Source organism: Camellia sinensis, chromosome 2 (assembly GCF_055761805.1).
Source record: "Camellia sinensis isolate YWXY chromosome 2, ASM5576180v1, whole genome shotgun sequence".
In the NCBI taxonomy this organism is placed as follows: Eukaryota; Viridiplantae; Streptophyta; class Magnoliopsida; order Ericales; family Theaceae; genus Camellia; species Camellia sinensis.
The window spans coordinates 207111622-207131956 of NC_138962.1; the positions used below are offsets into that span (position 1 = coordinate 207111622).

General features: G+C 37.7%; 1 protein-coding gene across 1 annotated transcript; it reads left to right on the forward strand.

The window, feature by feature from the left end:
- Positions 1-244: 244 nt before the first annotated feature.
- Positions 245-1480, forward strand: LOC114314958 (putative carboxylesterase 8). The gene has a single exon (XM_028261528.2). It carries the CDS (start codon positions 286-288, stop codon positions 1282-1284), a length of 999 nt encoding a protein of 332 aa, XP_028117329.2. The 5' UTR covers positions 245-285; the 3' UTR covers positions 1285-1480.
- The last annotated feature ends 18855 nt before the right edge of the window (positions 1481-20335 follow it).

Genomic DNA, 20335 nt, shown 5'->3' on the forward strand with positions numbered 1-20335 from the left:
CATCTAAGTAAAATATATCTATAAAAGTACAAATATTATTTAAAATTTTAAAAACATTCACTAAAAACAAAAAATATAAAAAAATAAAAAATTTAATTTTTAAAAAATTCAATTAAAAAAACTGAAACTAAAATGCGCAAATTATAATTTTTTTTTTTAATTTTAATTATTTATGTAATTTTTTTTATTATCAAATTATAAGATATGCCGTACAGCCTCAAACATAAAAATCCTACTATAAATTATCTCTCTAGACATACACACACTCTCACTAAACAAACAGCCATGGCTGACCAAGAGTCCACTCCTACAGCTTCCATGGATCCATACAAGTTCCTCAAAATCATCCTCAACCCAGACGGTTCACTCACCCGCCTCAACCCTATGCCCACCGCTCCCCCAACCCCCAATCCCACCACCACCACCACCACCACCACCGCCCTCTCCAAAGACATCCCTCTCAACGCCGCCGCCTCCACTTTCCTCCGCCTCTTCCGCCCCCTCCACCCTCCTCCCGCCACCAAACTCCCCCTCATCATTTACTTCCACGCCGGCGGATTCGTCCTCCTCAGCGCTACATCTCAACCCTTTCACCAATCATGCGCCTCCATGGCCGATCAAACCCCAGCTCTAATCCTGTCCGTCGAATACCGTCTCGCACCAGAACACCGCCTCCCTGCGGCGTACGATGACGCCGTCGACGCGATTACGTGGGTCCGGGACCAAGCATTGGGAATCAACGGCTGTGATGAATGGATGAGAGATTTTGCTGATTTTTCCAAGTGTTTTATATCGGGGAGTAGTTCAGGGGCAAATATAGCCTACTTCGCGGGTCTACGTGTACTGGATCTGGATCTGTCTCCTGTGAAGATCGTAGGGCTGATACTGAACCAGCCGTTTTTCGGTGGGGTCGATAGGACAGAATCACAGATCAGGTTTTTGAATGATCGGATCGTACCGTTGCCTGTTAACGATCTGTTGTGGGCCCTGGCTTTGCCTGAGGGTGCAGATCGTGATCATGAATACTGCAATCCGACGGGTGAGGATGAGAAGATCGGACGGTTGCCGAGGAGTTTGGTGACAGGGCATGGTGGGGACCCACTGTTGGATCGGCAGAAGCAGTTTGTGAAGATGTTGGAGGCACGTGGGGTGCAGGTGGTGATGAAGGTGGATGAAGATGGGTTCCATGGTGCCGAGATCTTCGACCCTCAAAAGGCCCAAGATTTTTATGATGATGTCAATGGTTTCGTCAGCAATGTTGTAGGGTCCATGTCAACTTTGTAACAAGTCTTTGGATTAATAGCGGCCAGAAAACTCTTTGGATTAATATTATGGGGTGGTTTTGGGTGATGTAAATTAGTGTATTTTTTAATTTTTTTGTGAAATATGTGTTTAGTATAGGTTGAATTTGAAATAATATAATAAAGAGATGATGTAATTTAAATAAAATGATATAATTTAAATAAAATTGTGAATTTTTTATTTTTTTAGAGTACCTCAAATCAGGCCTGTGTGGGTGATTTTCCGACCACTCTGCCCGCTTAGTAACCAGCTGGAGAACACTGGCAGAATAGATGGCACCTGACGGACCTGCAACAGAAATATAAAAATCTCGCGGTGGTTTTGACCACCCGGGGGCACTCCGACGATCAAGTAAGTATATCTCTCAAAGATAAATCAAGTACTAAACTCACAAGCTTGAGTATCAAAAGCATACCTTAGACCCATGGGGGTGCCTCTCTTTTATAGCCAATACAATCCTAGTCCCAATAGGAGCCTGGCCCTAATGGACTTAGGATTATTGCTAATCTGGGACTCCCAGTGGGATTAGGATAAACTCTCTAAGAGTCTTATCTTTACTCAAACTGAAGTCTTTTCTCAATCTAGGACTCTTGTCCCTTATCCATTTATCTCGGATTTCGATATCTTCGGAGATAACCTCGGCCTTGCCGAGATTACCTCGGCGTCACGACCAGGATACGTGGCACCTCGGCTAACACGTCGGCGTCACCTTGCCACGTGTTGGTACTCAGAAAATATATCCCCACAACTGCCCCCTAGGTTCTATTACCTCTGCATTCTGAGGTGATGGAATCTACACTGTTCGTTCATCTGTGCCCCTCTGTCCGAGATCAAACTCGCCGACCTTAAAGTTCTCTGGACTTTACTGTCCACTGGTGTCAAGAATCAAGTTTCATGCTTTCCAAGCTGCTTGAAATCGCACCTCTTAGCCGAGGTTCTGGTTCCATTAATTCGTAAACTCCAAGAGTTTTGCAACTGCTCCACTCACACTCTCTGGTGAGTTCCCGATTTCTAGTCATCTATTTGACTCCGACGATTTTCATATCGGCGTTCATTTCACTTTGTAGGTTCATAAACTCTTACTTTCTTATTAAGCTCAATCTTTCATAACTCTTCTGATTTACTTTGAATCTGTTTATTTGCCATCAGTTGCCTTCTATTTTCGTCTGTTTTCAAGTTTTTGATTTCTTATTTGCTAAAATGCCTGGAACTGTTCTTTGTCATATCCGCTTTCTGTTGCTAGCATCATGCCTGAGTCATTACTTTCTTGTTCTTCACATACTTACTTAGTGCCTGTGCACTTGACTTTATTCTTGAACTTTGTCGTCTTCTTGACTATTTTTCTCTTTTTTCATTTAATCATCTGGCTTCTTCTCTTTCTAGCTCTTTTGCTTAAATCCGTCATTTGTTCCAAGCTTTCAAGCTTCTGCAACTGTCTTCGTTTCTCTCCTCCGGTGAAGCTTTACGTCATTCTGTCATTGTCGTCAGACTTCGGCAATTCTCATTCCGGCTTCCCTCTTTCTAGTAAGCCACTGTTCCTCCTGGTTTTATTTCTTGTTGCTTTCCAAGAAGCTCTGCTTCATTGTTTAATCACCATTGCTTGTTTTACCCGTTATTTCCAAATCATCTTCTTAAATACACACTGTTCACACATCTGTTGATTTCTACCACTGTTCTTGGCTTGACACACTTGTGTAATCTTTTTGTCTTGATTTCTTGATAGCTTCATCATCATTCTTGATTATGAATTACATTCTTGTTTCTATTTTCTGTGTCTTTTTCCAGATTCTTGCTTTCAATCTTTGCCTTCAAACTCCGAGGTGCCAATCGCTAAGAAGAGCTTTGATCAAACTCTTCAGGAGGTTGATGCTGAGCTCGTGGCTGAGAAGGCTGCTGAAAAGTTCTTTCCAACTGTTTTCTGGGGGTGAGACACAACCTACCGCTGATGCTGAGTAGTTTGCTTCCTTCTTGAAATTGATGCCAAGGTAGCGGTAGAGAAGCTCCTCCAACTTACTGCCGAGGCTGAACCATTGTCATCCGTCGAAGCAGATTAGTCCGACGTTCTTGCTTTCAGTCCCTAGTTCTTTAAGGTCTTCATTTTTGTACTTGCCAACCTTCTCAGCTCTTAACAAGCTAGTTGGTCATCTCGGTTGATCATATCTCGAAAATGTCTTTCAGTGTTTATCTCGGCTATACCAAACTTGTAAATTGCTACAAATTTCAACAAATGAAGAGAAACAGTAATCTCGGCTTAACTTCAACTTGTAAATTGCTACAAATTTCAACAAGTGGTAGACTTCATAATCTTTGGTTAACTCATTTTGTAATTTGCTCAAAAATTTCAACAAGTGTTAACATTCCTTGCTCCTTAATTATCATTCTTTCACCCTACACCTTCTCCCTGCCCCCTAATGTGAACGTTAGGATCACATTAGGGAGGTGGGCTTCGTGCTGTAGTCACAGACCTGATGTGTTCTTCTTTCGCCGATGTATTAAAACTTTTAATTCACCCCCTTTAGACCCTCTTTCTCTTGGCCTTTGCAAACTATCATCGCTGTTTCTTGAAACATTTAGTGGTTCTGTTCTAATCAAAACGATGTTTGACTCTGGCGAATCTTTTGTCGACATTTAACTTTGTGCACTCTCAGAATTTCATCATTTCGTTTTAACTTCGGTTTAAGCATTATCTCCATTTAACTTCGGTTAAACATCATCTCGGCTTAACTTCGGTTAAGCATCACTTCAGTTTAATTTCGGTTAAACATCATCTCGGCTTAACTTCGGTTAAGCATCACCTCAGTTTTTGAAGTTTTTTTTTTTTTTTTTTGTCGCTTGTACTCTTGTACATTTTTGTTCTTTAGATAATGTAAGCTCTGCATATGGCCGATGTGCCTCCTTGTTCTTGAATGTCTAATTCAACTTTCCTTCTCTGAATAAAGCGCTCTTCGTCGCCCTCCTGGATGAGGATTTTCTTCAGTGTCTTTTCACTCTTTTTGGCTGGCTTCTTGCCGACATCATCTAGGACCTCCATGTCCTCGTCTTCAATCTCTGCCTTCCCTGGTTCCCGAATGTTGCAGGTAGTTTTCATTGCTGCCATGGAGCAATTCTTTACCTGCAGTTGGTCTCCTCTGACTTCTTCAATCCCATGTTCTGTGGGGAACCGCAATAGTTGATGCAACGTTGAGGGAACTGCCCCCATTGCATGCAACCATGGCCTTCCCAAGATGATGTTGTAAGGTGAAGGCGTGTCAATCACGACGAATTCTGTTTTGATCTTCTTCTAACTGCTCTTGCATGATTCTATATTTTGCATGTTTTTCATATTTTGCCTCCTTTGTACGATCTTCTCGGGGTTACATACCTCGGGTACAATAGCTACAAAACTTTTACTTCGACAAGATACTGACCTGCAAAGTTTTCATAAATTCTATCAAGTGTAAAACATATACTATTAAATGTCAATTTTGCAAACTTTTTTCCAAGTTTCAACAAGTATTTAAACAGTGATCTCGGTCTAACCTACTTGTAAATTGCTACAAATTTCAACAAGGATTAACATATACTCAACCTGCAAATTGCTGCAAATTTCAACAGATGATCACATGTCGGCTTAACATTATCTTGTAAATTGCTACAAATTTCAACAAGTGTTAAGCATCTTCTTTGGTTGGACCAACCTGTAGATTGCTATAAGTGTGCAAACTATAACCTCGGCTTCACTTCGACTTGTAAATTGCTACAAATTTCAACAAGTGAAGATAAGGAATAATTTCGGCTTAATTTCAGTTAAGCATCATCTCGGCTTAACTTTGGTTAAGCATCGTCTCGGCTTAACTTCGGTTAAGCATCGTCTCGGTTTAACTTCGGTTAAACATCATCTGGGCTTAACTCCAGTTAAGCATCGTCTCGGTTTAACTTCGGTTAAACATCATCTGGGCTTAACTTTGGTTAAGCATTATCTCGGCTTAACTTCGGTTAAGTATCATCTCGGCCTAACTTCGGTTAAGCATCGTCTCGATTTAACTTTGGTTAAACATCATCTGGGCTTAACTTCGGTTAAGCATCATCTGGGCTTAACTTCGGTTAAGATCATCTGGGCTTAACTTCGGTTAAGCATCATATTGGTTTAACCAACTTGTAAATTGCTACAAATTTCAACAAGTGGTAAACATATTCTTCTTCTCTTTGCCCCCCAGTGTGAACTTAAAATCCACTTGGGTTCTCATCATACATGTAGCTTCGACCTTGTCGCCGAGGTTGAATTCAAGCCGAGGTTGTCGGCCTTGGTTTCTCTATTGATCTTACTTGGCTCCACCCTGATTTTGATTTTCGGCCTCGCATCGGCGAGCCGTTTCTCTTTTCTTGTTCCCACGCCTTTGTTCTTCCTCAGCCTTGGCATATTTCTCAATTCTGGCCAACTTTAGTCTGATCTTGTGTGTTTCCTTTTTATCTTCTGGGATCTGAGATCTGCTCATTGTGCTCTTCTCTTCTCGGACTCAGGTGCCGAGATCTTATCTTCTGGAATCTTGGATCTGCTTACTCAGGTTGAGCTCTTCTTTTCTCGGACCTACTCATCTAGGCCGAGATCATGTTTTCTGGGATCTGGATCCGGGATTTGCTCACTCAGGTTGAGCTCTTTTATACTTGAATGTTATCTCCTTGGGAGCGCTCATGCCCCCTGTCTTTGCATCCCTTCTGGAAGGGTCTTCGTTCCTCCGCAGGTATCTATCCTTCTATACCTAGAGGTCGTCTTTGTTGCTTCGATCTGTTGTCTTTGGTGCGTCACCTTCCTGGCCGGCTTCTTTCACTCCGTGACTCTGGTTACGAGTTTTTGTGTTGCTATTGTCCCCTTCAACGTCGAGATCGATAGGTCTCCGACTCCCAGCAGGAGCGTTGTCTCTAATCTGATCCTTCTGTTCATCATTGGCCATCTATTCTTCTTTCTTTCCCACAGACGGCGCCAAATTGTGTGGGTGATTTTCCGACCACACTGCCCGCTTAGTAACCAGCTGGAGAACACTGGCAGAATAGATGGCACCTGACGGACCTGCAACAGAAATATAAAAATCCAGCGGTGGTTTTGACCACCCGGGGGCACTCCGACGATCAAGTCAGTATATCTCTCAAAGATAAATCAAGTACTAAACTCACAAGCTTGAGTATCAAAAGCATACCTTAGACCCATGGGGGTGCCTCTCTTTTATAGCCAATACAATCCTAGTCCCAATAGGAGCCTGACCCTAATGGACTTAGGATTATTGCTAATCTGGGACTCCCAGTGGGATTAGGATAAACTCTCTAAGAGTCTTATCTTTACCTAAACTGAAGTCTTTTCCCAATCTAGGACTCTTGTCCCTTATCCATTTATCTCGGATTCCGATATCTTCGGAGATAACCTCGGCCTTGCCGAGATTACCTCGGCGTCACGATCAGGATACGTGGCACCTTGGCTAACACGTCGGCGTCACCTTGCCACGTGTTGATACTCAGAAAATATATCCCCACAAGGCCTAAATTTGAGATTTGTGTGTTGTGATTTACAAATTACAATACATTGAATTCTCTATCCGAATGTATCAATGGTCCTCTCTCTTTTTTTATGATTGTGTGATAAAGAAGTTTGGCACATGAAAGAAAAAAAAAAAAAAAAAACTGCCTTTTAGAGCCATTGATCAATGATCTGATTGTAAATGTGGGGAAATTTTATTATACACTTATTTAAAAATAGTGTAATAGTGTATCATATGCACTCTTGTTATGCTATTTTTTTTGAATGGTATTATATCTATCAATTAATATACTAATTAGTGTATCAACATTAGTTATGACATTATTATTGATCTTATTTATTATACAAATAACAAATACCAAAAATATCTTAAATTATGACACATTATCAATTAGTTTACTAGTTAGTACACTAATTGATGCATATAACATTAATTTATTATTATTATTATTATGAAATTATTTTAATTATGATTTATGAATTTTTTAATTATACCTTATGATATGTATATATATATATTTAGTTATAATTTAGAAAATTAATTTTTTTTTTTTATTTTTAAGACATGGTGCACACGTGTGCACTATAATATTTCCCATTTAACGCATATAATTTATTAGGGTTGTATACGGATCCATTTAGGATTCGTTTGGCAAGAAGGTTTGGGTGGACTTGGAGCTATAAAGAAAAAATAGATTTTTTAGTTCAATAAGATAAAATGTCACATTTAAATTATAATCATTTTATTTTTTCTCTCACAAAGTCAAAAAAGTCAAAAATATTCATACTAAACGAGATTTTTTAACCTTAGGTGAAAATAACTAAAAAATCAACTCACATTCCAAATGAAAGCATAATTCATCAATATCAAATAGTCCGAACCGATCCACCATACAATGAACATTGATGGTCCAAACAGATGGATGCATATATATTTTCAACAATGATAGAGACCACTAATTTTAGAACTCTAAAAAGACCACTAATTTTAGAGCTCTAAAAAGACCACTAATGACATGGCACTCAATAAAAAAAGAAAAAAAATACAACACCAAGGCCAAAACATCAAATCATTCATGATGGAACCTACTACCACATCATTAGTGGGAGCACTAATTAGCGCTCCCACTCATTTTTCATATATTTTCCAATCCTTTTAAGTTTGGGCAGATAGTGAATGGAAATCAGTTGGGCAGGTAGTGAATGGAAATCCCCACTGATCCAACCTAATTCATGAGTACCCATTATTTGATAGATATGCAGTGATAAATTTTTAGGACACTTACCAATCAGTTCTATTAATTAAATTTATTTACTTATAGGTTTTGACTGATAAATTTATCACTATAAATTTATTCATAAAAAAAAACAGTGATAAATTTATCAATAGGACTTAATGGTTAATAAATCCCAAAAGTAGGGCTTATTAGTAATTTACCCAAATTAGTATTAAAGAAAAGGGTAATTCCACTTACATCATTGTTTCAACTTAAGTGCTCCTATTAGTACCTCATCAATTATTTTAGACCCACACTTATGAATTGGAAAACCCTTAAAATTTCTTTTCTCTTCCCAAATAATACCAAACATATCCTTGTAAAAACATTTTATCCATTCAAATACACATCCCCATACCCCCCCCCAACACTCTAAAAAGTTTTTCTCCCAAAACTCTAACAAAACCTACGACAGTAGAACCTCTCAAAGTCAATGGAAAAAATTTGTGGTGATTAAATTTTTTTTCTCTATTTCATTACGAGATTTGTCAATCTGTTTGATTTTTTTTATTATCTCTTTTTACACACAACACAATCCACTTTCACGTTTCTCTAATTGGTTTTCTGTCATTCATCCATGACCTCACTGTACTTGTATGCTCTCTGTGTGAACAAAATTGGATAGAATTTCACCCACCGATTGACCGGCCGATCGACTACCCAAGGGTGGTCCAACCTCCTTTGTTTGCCTATTTCTACTGCTGCTTCGGTTATCTGTTCCCAAATAAATAAGAAATGTTCGGTTACTTGTTTCCAAACAAATAAACAATGTTCGGGCTTGTGTTCCTGAAATTTCAGTCATATGTTTGGGAGTTTAGTCTCGAAAAAACGACGAACAATTTTTGTTATTTTTTTTTTTTTAAAGAAACTTACCCTTACAAGGCCAATATTCTCTAAGCTAAGAATACCATCAAAGCTATGAACCTCTTTTGAGCTTTTATTGTTGTACTACTCTCATCTCACGAAATTATGGTTGCTAGAAAAACTTCTACTATTATCATTGCCGGAGAAGTGTATGCAATCAAATGGTTGCCACATTGCCACCGGAATATTACCGTCAAAGAGTTTCAAGATTTTAAGGGTGTGATTTGAAAAAGATGGATGGGTGGTGATGGAGGTGGGTGCTCTCATAAACTCTAACTTATGATGTAGTGGGTATGTGAGTTTAATTGTGAGATAAGATGTCCCAAAATTATTGTGTCCCTTTTAGTAATTTCACTTAAGGTTATTATTGTAATAAAAAATCTTAAAATAGAGGGTCCAAAATAATTGATAGGGTACTAATAATAGGACTCTTTCAACTCATTTCACCCATCAATTTTAAATTTTTTATTACATTTTAATCCTTATATAAAATTATTAAAATGTCCTTTTATCTTAGAATTTGAAAACCCTAATTTTCCATTACCCTACATCAGCACCATTTCTACTGGCCCACCACTGCTGCTCCCCTTTTGCTACTGACAAGCCTCTCATGCTAGTTGGAGCCACCTAGCCTCACACCGTCAGTCGCTGGCACCCAGTCCATCTCCGTCTCACCTTACTACCCCCCCCCCCCCCCCCACCCTTCTCCATCACTTGAAACAAGGCCCTGAAAGAGAACATCTTTCGATTGCTTCCAAAGTTATCCATAACTGGGTTGCTAATACAAATACATCTATATTTATATATGTATATATATTATATGTAATAAATTGAAAAGAGAGACAGAGAACTCATCAAGATTTTTTCCATATTCTGCATTAAAACTTGTTTCATTTACTTGATTTCACATATCTTACAAAGTAGAGAGATCTGCAGACGGATTAAGAGAGTGACATAGTCTTGCATATATAACATATTTTGTTATATATACAAAACTCTAATCAAGTGCTATTATTAATTTATTTTCTTAGATTTTGATATATTATTTTGGTGAAATTTGAATTATTGTTCCATCTGGGTTTGATGAGTTCCATCTCACTTTTGATTAGTTTGTCTGCTATGGGAAGAAAAAGAAGAAGACAAGGGAGGTGGTCGGAGGTGGTGGTGTGCGGGAGGTCGCCAGAGGTAGTTGCCGGTGGGGTGGGTTTGGATGTTGCAGTTGGAGATGGCAGTTGTGGCTGTGACTAGCTGCTGGAGGTGGTGATTGGGGGATGAGATAGAATTAGGAAAATTTTATTTCCACACATTTAATTAGTTCAGAGTATATTCTTAATGAAATATTAATTTAATGACAATTATATCATAAACAAAAATGACTATAACAGACATCTAGCAACATTCATAATGTTATATGAAATAATTCTCTGTACACATTTTTTAAGAACAAATAATCACACGTAATAATGAAACCCATTGATTTAGATTTAATAAATCCAAATAAACTAATTCAATTCAATTAATTTTTAAATCTATTTAATTGAGATATATCTATCTATCTATCTTCTATCTATCTATCAATCTATACTATTCTATTCTATACTATTATAAAATGAACACCTATTATAGTGTCAAGAAGCTTTGTTTCTTATGTTGTCACGTGTCCACTTTTTTTTATTTAAAATTAAAAAAAAAATTAGATAGATGAGTGGATGGGACTTGAACCTTAGACTTATGTCAAATGAATAAGACTCTTACCACTTAACTAGCACACAATATATGATAAATATTTTATTTTATTTATATTTATTTGAATTACATACGTATCGCGTGTGGTAACCGCTAGTATATCTATACTATTATATATGTGAGCACATGACTTGGTGTCTAATAGTGTGGTAGCTTCTCCTTCTGCCACGTGGCAAATTTTTCTATCCTAAAATAAAAAAATGTTATTCAAAGGCATGAGTAAGATTTGAACCCAAGACCTTGGGTTTCATTAAGAACACTCTTACCATTTAGACAATATACATATTATAGCATTAATTTCTTTATTATTTATTTTTATGCTTATTTATCTGAATTGCACATGCATCGCATGTGCCACACCACTAGTATATATATATACATGAGCAATTCTTCCATGTCCAAGACACCCACTGCCTGTGCAAGCACACAAAAGGCTAGTTAGCGTAAACTCATTCCGTTTTGCAATTGAATTTCTCATTCGATGGTAGAGTTCCAAACACAAATCAATCTTCCACTCTTGTGCAAACCTAGTAATCATTGTTGTCCATGAGACTACATTTCTCCTAGGTATTTCGTCGAACACTTGATATACATTGCCTAACTCGTTGCATTTGCTGTAAAAACTGATCAAAGAACTCCCAATATAGAACATTGGTGAAAACCCCAGTTTTAATTGCCAAACAATGAACTTGAATTTCAAAAAAGACAGTGTTTGGACACCCATAAGAACTCAAAGCGTGAGACAGAATAATTGGGTTGGCTCTCAATTCTTTCCGGTTCAACCTAAACAGCATTGAAATAGGACCCTCCTTTGAGTTCGAATCAATGGGTTCATATGAATTTGTTCGCAAAATGTCTTGAATAAGACGAAGATGGATTTGGCGACCACCGTGAATAACACTTGGTTCAGACCCATCAGTCAATCTTCCCTCAAAAGGTTACGATTTTTCTAGTGCAAAGAGACCAAAGTATTAGCAAGAGGAAAAGCCTTGATTTCAATAGATCTAAGCATAGCATTTCTAAGTTTTTGTTTTGAATCATGGGTTGTTGTCAATGGTTTTCAATATAAGTCTTCTAAGCAAGTGGCCAATGGTGCAAATTTCATTTATGACTATACTCTTTTAGGCGTGGGGGTCTATAAATGTGAAAGTAAGATTAATCAAAAGTGTGTGGAAAGGAAGATTAGTGGTGTGTGTACAATGGTTAAGAGTGAAGGGTATAATTGTAATTTTAAATGTGTGGATTGAGAAAATTAATTAATAATCAAATTAATAGGTGTGTGTATTGAGAAAAGATGTGCCCTGAGCTAATTAAGTGTATGAAAATAGAATTTTCTGTAGAATTAGGGTTTGTTAAGTTGAGGGTGTTAATAAGGGTTATGATGGGTATTATGGTGATTGTAAAGCGATAATTGAAGTTTTGTACGTTGTGTAATGAGAAATTGAGTGTAAAGAGAAATTTTTGTCGTGTAAGTAGAATTTCTTTAAAGAAAATGACTAACAATGCATTGACTTTCTTTTCGAAGCATCGAAAAAAAAAAGAAAAACAATGCATTGACAATTGTGTTTTTTTATTTATTTTATTTTACAACATGATACTTTATTTTTATTTTTTTTGTTAGCATTTTAGAAAACGGTACTATGCTTTTATACTTTGTGTGTTAAAACAAATGATCTTTTATTAATTAGTTATTACAACTATTTATGAAATATGATAATTGAGCTTTTATTTTTATTTTAAAAAATAAAAAATAATAATAAAAAAAAAGTTTTGGGCTCAAATAAGGCCCAAACAATGAATGACTATTAGAAAATAGTCTGGATAACACCCCAAAATAGTAGGCCCAAACTGCTAAACCAATCTTTATCCATCGTCAACTCATATGGTTTGGCTTAATCCTGCATCCGCTAAGTGGGCTGATGTGAATTAATTTTTCGCAATCCGCCAAGTCTAGACGGATGACGATTGATAAGCTAGCCAGCCTAACTTGATTCGCTAGCATCTCTATAAGTTACATCTTAGATATTGGGGTTGTTTGGTGTAATTTAAATGAACGTTTATAACTTATTTTAATTTGAAAGTTTTGTGCAAGATTGTTTAGTGTAATTTTTGCTTTTTAAGTAGAAATATTTTAAATAAGTTAAAAAAAATTAATTATGTAGAAGTTGGGGAGGGGTGCTTTAGATTTTAGTTTTCGAATTATCAGTTTTCTTAATAAGTTGTACTAAATAGGTCCAATCTAAAAATAAATTATTTATGGGAAAATCTAAAAAATAAAAATAAATAATAAATCTAAAAATATGAAAATGTATTGAAACTTTGTAATTTTTTTCTTTGTATTTAGTGAATTCTCTAAATATTTTATTCTTTTGGTGTATTTAAATTAAATGCATCTAAAAAGTAAATAAATGTAATTAAAATACTAAAAACATTAAAGTACTGGATAATAAAATTTTCAAATTTGAAAACTCTATTATCAAGATTTTTATTGGAGCCATATAAATAAACTCTAAATGAACGAGTTCTTTAGGGGTACCGTTACAAACTGGGTACAATATACGCCCATTTTAGTTGTGGTTATGCTACATGTATTAATTAGTATACTAACTAGTATACCAACACTAGTTATGACATTATTATTGACTTCACTCATTATACAAATTATAAATACCAAAAACCTCTTAAATTATGCCACATCATCAATTGGTACACTAATTAGTGTATATAATATTATTCTTTTAGTTGTCATTAGATTTATAATATTAAATGCTACTTGTTGATTTATTTAATAAGGGAAGTGATTGAGACCCCCTCCAATCACCACCTTCACTACCCCACACACACGTGGCGGGTGGTGATTAGAGGAGAAGGAAAAAAAGAAAAAGAAAAAAGAAAAACTGGCCAATCAGAAAGAGAGGGGGTCAAAGGGGGTACTTCCTTGAGGGGGTCCAACTCATTTTCCATTTAATAATAAGGGGTTTTTGGTGAAACTCACTCCTTAGGCTTTTTTAGTGAAAAGGATTAGGAAAAAATTAATGTTGTCAAAACCTTATAGAATTAAAAAAAAAAATGGTAAATAGACTTAAATGTTCGTCCATATATATAGGCAATAGAGATGGTTGGAATAGATGAAGTGGTGGGTCTTTATGGGTAATGTTTTGAAAACTAGACTGGTAAGCTAACCAAAAAAGGGATCAGGTGGATGGGTCACCGGTTCAACCGTCGGGTTGAAGCATTCGAACCGTGACTTCATAACTACATCATAAATATATTTAAAAATATAAGTATAAAAATGAAAAAAAAAATTAAATTCAACAAAATAATAAAATTTTCAAAATATTTGCAAGATGAGTATACATATATTTATTTTTGTATGATGAGTGCCAAAATATATAATAAAAAAATTAGTTCATCAAACCATTAACTAACAGCTATGAAATCAGAAATTTATTATAAAAAATATTTATGATTTTTTAAAATATTTAGTGCTATATTGCTATTCCATCATTGACTTTTCTTTGTCTCAATGCTTTTTGTTTTGTTTGGACATAACAATGACTATAAAAATTAGCATTAAGTAGCTTAAGAAACATGGCAGTAAAAAAGGGAAGCAAAAGAGACAAAAATAGAGTAGTAGAGAAGGGAAAAGAAAGATTAGAAAATCAGCCGGTTCTTAAAGCCCAGTCTGGGTCGTCGAGTTTGACGGTTGAACCAGCGGTTCTTCCGGTTCTTTCATTTTATGCCGGTTTTGAGCTATGTCCTGATTTAGAGGGTTTTTCAGACTGGAACAAGGTCCAATCACCAGTCCAACCGGTCTGGTCCAGGTTTCTAAACATTGTTTGTGGGTCTTCCTAAAGTCGAACAATTGTTTTATGTGTAAACCTGCTTCCAAAATCTTCTTTGACAAAACTCTCATTCAAAAAACCTAGATCGAAGCAAAAATTAAAGCCCAAGGACAGAGTTTGAATCGCCATTGCTGTGTATTTGGAAGGTATCAAAGGATTTCTTCATCTTTTACAATTCGTTACTTCTGAATCAACCATTAGAAGTTGTTGAAGTGCGAAAGCACCAGGTAAATAATCTCTTTTGTGGTAACATTAATTCATACATTGAACTCTCAGATTTGCGTATTGAATGATTTCATCATCTTCTATTGTCACTGTTTCAATTTTTTTTTTAATGAAATCTAGGGTTTAAGACAACATTCATCATTCTAGACTCTATAATCATGCCACATTGATATTCTAGGTTTCACTGAGAGTGTTTGGTTTCGTATTCTTTCGATATTCTAGGGTCTAGTTCGTATTTCTAGGGATTTGTATGGAGTTTCGTTTAGTTAATGGGGTTTAGTTCATGAAACCCTTGTTTTAGGTTTATGTTTGTGTTATTTTACATTGTTACTATTTTTCATAGTAAAATTTACAATTTATATTGCTTACTGCCTTTAATTAGTATATTTTCACACAGTTTGTTACAAGACAAGTTTGCTATTTTGAAGAAGAGTTGGACGAAAATGGAATAAATGATTTTTAAGCAGCATTAGTGCATGCGTTCTTAAATTATCATCCGAGATTGTGGATTGAAGAAGAGTATAAAAGCAAGAATGTAAAAGTGAAAGTGTAGGGACATATTTTGTGGATGGCAACACGTGGCCAGTGTGACGCCGACTTGTCAGCCGAGGTGCCACGTTGTTTGGTCATGCGCCGAGATGATCTTGGAGATATCGGAATTCGAGACGAGTGGATAAGGGATAGGAATCCTAGAATTGGGGAGAACCACAGTTTGGATAAAGATAAAGCTTTTAGGGAGTTTATCTTTATCTAGTTGAGAGTCCCAGATAAGCATTAAGCCAAAGTCCATTGAAGCTAGGCTTCTTCAGGGATCAGGTTAGTGCTGACTATAAAAATAAGGCACCCTCGTGGGTCTAAGGTATGCTTTTTATGTTCTGTCTAGTGAGTTAAGTATTTTGACTATTTTTGAGAGATAATTACTGACTTGATCGTCGGAGTGCCCCTGGGTGGACGAACCACCGTTGGATTCTTATTTTTCTATGGCAGGTTGTTTGGGTTTAATCTATTCTGCTGGTGCTCTCCTGCTGAGTTTTCCTGTTTGGTTGTGTGGTTAAAAATCAACACTCACAATTTGGCGCCGTCTGTGGGAACGTAAGGAGAATAAATTGCCAACGATGGGCAAAAAGAAAAGGCCGGGGACGATATCCCTAGTGGGAGTGGCAAACACACCGATCCTAATGTGGAGGAAAAGAACTGTAATGAAGAACCCCAGGAGCAGAATCCTGGGGAGAAGGACGTTGGCCAAGACGGAGACATACCAAAGAAGGAAGGCTGAGGCGAGTATTACAACGAAAGTGACCTCTAGGTATGAAAAGATAAATGCCTGAGGAGGGACGACGAGATGAAGGGACTGATAAAAAAATTGGCAGATCTATAATCGGTTGTCAACTTCATAATGCAGAACAACATCATGCAGCCACCGTTTCCATTGGAAGACACGCTGATTCCAGCGGCCAAGAACAATGCCCAGAAAAGGGGGCAGAAAGCAATCCCTGCAGTCCCTCAGCATGACAGGACAAAGGAGCATTCGCATCGGCCTTCATGGGAGGTCGGGCGAGGAGAATCGATGAAAGGAGAGTCTCAGAAGACACCTCGTGCCAAGGAAACTTATGTTAAGGAACATCGGCATGTTCAAGGGAAGGAGCTTTGTTTTGACATGATGAATGAAGGGAAGTCCAAGAGGACTCATAACGACACTAGGAGCAGTGCACCAAAAAGGCTGAAATCCGTTGACAGCCGAGCTCCTAGATGAACTAAGGAGGATTTGAGGGACTACCTCCAGAGGAAGCGACAAGATGCGAAGGTTACATCTCTGGTCAAGCCAGAACGCCGTTCTCAGTAAAATTAGATAAGTTTGAGGCCCCGAAAAGGTTCCATATGTCGGGATTCCAGATATACGACAGTAAGTCCGATCCTAACTTTCACATCGGCTTATATTTGAACTCAATGGCACTGTATATCGAGAACGAACCGTTGCTCTGCAAGGTGTTCCCCCCATCCTTTGGGGAAATCGCATCAGATTGGTTTCACAAGTTGCCGAAAGGAATTGTGAAAAGTTAGGAAGGCCTTGCCGAGATGTTTGTAGCTAGGTTTGTTACAAACAAGTTGCAGTCGTTGAGGGTAGACTCCCTGATGGCTTTGAGAATGGGGAAGGATTAAAGCCTCAGGGCTTATGACAAAAGGTATTATGAGATGTTTAACCGAATACCAGGGTGCAACCAAGAGTTGGTGGTCGTATCTTTTAAGAATGGCTTGAACGATGACTACATGCTTCGAAAGTTACTGGCAAAGACTCTGCCGAAAAGTATGGAGGAGCTCATGGCCAGGATTGAGAAATATGCAAGAGCCGAATAAGACACACCAGGAATAAAGGCTTCAAAGCAAGCGAAGAGGAATGGCTTGCCGAAGCGAGGCCCAGGTAATACAAATTTTAATAGACAAGAAACAGTACTGAGGGCTGCACAGGCAGTCACCACAGTGTTCTGGATCCCGGTTTACAAAGTCCTGGAAAGGATCAGGAACCAGTCGTACTATAGAGCGCTAGAGAAGATTTCTGGCAAATTTATGGGAAGAAGCCTTGGGAAGCACTGTGCCTACCATAATGAGGATGGGCATCTGACTCAGGGGTATAAAGCCCTGAAGACGCATTTGGAAGACCTGGTTAGACAAGGTCACCTAAGAGACCTAGTAGATGAAGCCAGAACAAGGGAAGAGCAGGCAAGACTACCTCAGGCACCGGCAGCACCACCTCCACTAGCACCACAACTGCAAACAGATGGGCCTCGAGTGATCAATGTGATCTACTCGAGAGTCAATGAGAATGAGGTACGTGGGGAGACCCAGAGGGTGAAATATTTACAACATGTGTATCAGGTCCAGCAAAAGAGGCCTAGGATAGATGAGTACCAGAGACTAATGGTGTCCTTTACTGAGGCCGACCTGGACATGGTGCAACATCCACACAACGATGCTCTGGTGATATCCCTCAAGATTTGAGAATGTCAGGTAAAGTGCATTCTGATTGACCAAGGCAGTTCTTATGACATCATGTATGTCAGATGTTACAAGGAGTTCGGTCTTCACCGAGATGATCTGGAGCAGTCCAACAGTCCAATGGTTGGGTTCAGTGGAACGCTAACCTGGCCCTTGGGAGCAATAAACTTGGAGGTGCAGGCATGCACCAAGAAGGTAAGCACAGAGTTCACAGTAATTGACATCCCTCCCCTTACAATGTCATCTTGCGAAGGCCGTGGTTGCACGCAATGAGGGTTGTTCCCTCAACACTGCATCAGCTGTTGCGGTTCCCAACAGAGCATGGAATTAAGGAGGTCAAAGGTGATCATGTACAGGAAAAGAATTGCTCCATGGTAGCAATGAAATCCATCTGCAACGTGCGAGAGGCAGAGATAGTAGAAATTGAGGACGAGGACAGGGAAGTCTTGGATGACATCGGCAAAAAGCCGGCCGACAAAAGCAAGAAAGCCTTGACGAAAGTTCTGGTCCAACAAGGTGATGACGAGTGCTTCTTCCTTCTCGGCTCAGGTTTAGCCGAGAAGGAAGAAAGGGAGTTGGAAGCATTCTTGCGAGCAAACATAGAGGTGTTTGCCTGGATGCCCTACGAGATGCCTGGCATTAATCCCCAAGTCACATACCATATGCTCAATGCAGATAGGTCGGGTAAACCTATCATTCAGTGAGCAAGGAGGGTGACGTTGGTTCATGTGGAGGCAGTAGTGTCAAGACCCAACCCCATGGGCTTAGGGCTGGAATCGTAACTCACCAATTTATTCTAATTGCGGCAAATTAAATGGTACAGACGGAGGTAAATGGAAATAAAAATAATTAAACAGAAAATTTACTTTATTTTCCTATTTTAATAAGAGAAAATATATCTATAGGGCTTTTATTATTTTATTATTCAGGGGCCGGCCCTGAGAAAAAAAACAAAAGGGAGCAAAAATAAAATAAATGAAAGAAAAAAAAACAAAAAAAAACTAATGGTTCAACATCTAATTCTTGTGCGGGTTCCATTACATGAGGTTATAGGTCTCCCTTACATCTCGCTATCTAAAAGGGTAACAGCTATAAGCACATAGCAGAGTGAGAAATATTATGTCAAGAGTATAGGGAACACAAAATAACCAGGGATAGTTAATTAAGCTAAAACATTTACACAACTTAATTTAAATAAACAAATTACGGAAATTATGTAAATAAATAATCATAACCACGGTACAGAACAGAACAGAGGTCACAAGAGTGACAATCAGAATAGAGGTTAATGGATCCATGACAAACTGAGGACCACAAAGTGGCCAAACAGAGGCCAATGGTTATTTAAGTCCCCCAAGGCATGGAACTCTCGTGGTGGTACTTACAAAACATAATCGTTTATAAGGTCATAGTCAAATATATACTAAAATTTAAACAAACATATCCATAGATTTCATTTTAAACAAATAGAATTTAGAAATTAGTTCATGTAATTGAAATATTAATACAATTTATAAAACATAATTTGTATAAAATAAATTATAGTAAGTCAAAATATACGTAAAATATATTATGGTGATTCAAGGTATAATATAACTCACCTTAATATTAATTTCTGCTATTTCCCTCATATTTACGCTAGCTCTCGAGATCACTTCCTTACTCCTGGCTCTCTCTCTCTCTCTCTCTCTCTCTCTCTCTCTCTTTTCTTCTTTCTCATTCCCTTATGCAATTCGCAACCCCACTCTCTCTTATATATACGCAAGCACCTGATGCCTAACAAATGGTGACTCACTTCACCTAAGGCCTAGACAATACAGGTGGCACAACATCCTTCTCCTGGAGGGATTTACAAATCTTCCTAATTAAATGTTAGTTAATTAACCTTATCACTTGCAGTTAACCTGATCACATATGGTATGCTTATTATTATTACTATTGCCTGCTATTAGTATCATTATTATTCTTATTCCATATATTTATTTTATTATTATTGTTATTAGTATTTATTTATTTATTGTTTTAATAATATATTATCACATACAACCACAATTATATATAATTATAAATATTTATGTGGTATTTAATTAAACGTTCAGGGTGTCACATTTCTCCCCTCCTATAGAAGTTTGTCCCCAAACTTGACGTACTTTAATTTTTGAAGAGGTGTGGGTATGTGGCTCGCATTTGACTTTCTGTTTCCCACGTAGCTTCTTCGATACAATGATTTCGCTATATGACTTTTACTAACGGTATGGTCTTGTTTCGGAGAACTTGATCATGATGATCCAGAATCTGCACTAGTTGCTCTTCATAAGAGAGGTCCTCTTGAACTTCTAGGTCCTCATAATCAACAATATGTTATGGATCTCGAAGATACAGTCAAAGCATTGAAACGTGAAACACATTGTGGACATTGGATAGTTCAGGTGGTAGTGCAAGGCGATAGGTAACAGGACCAATCCTTTCCAATATCTTGAATGGCCCGATGTAATGTGGGTTTAACTTTTCTCGCTTTCCAAATCAGATAACTCCTCTTGTTCGTGAGATCTTAAGGAACACATGATCTCCTA

Bases quoted from the DNA above. Each gene is read 5' to 3' on its own strand.
- LOC114314958 (XM_028261528.2), top strand. From the start codon at position 286: ATGGCTGACCAAGAGTCCACTCCTACAGCTTCCATGGATCCATACAAG.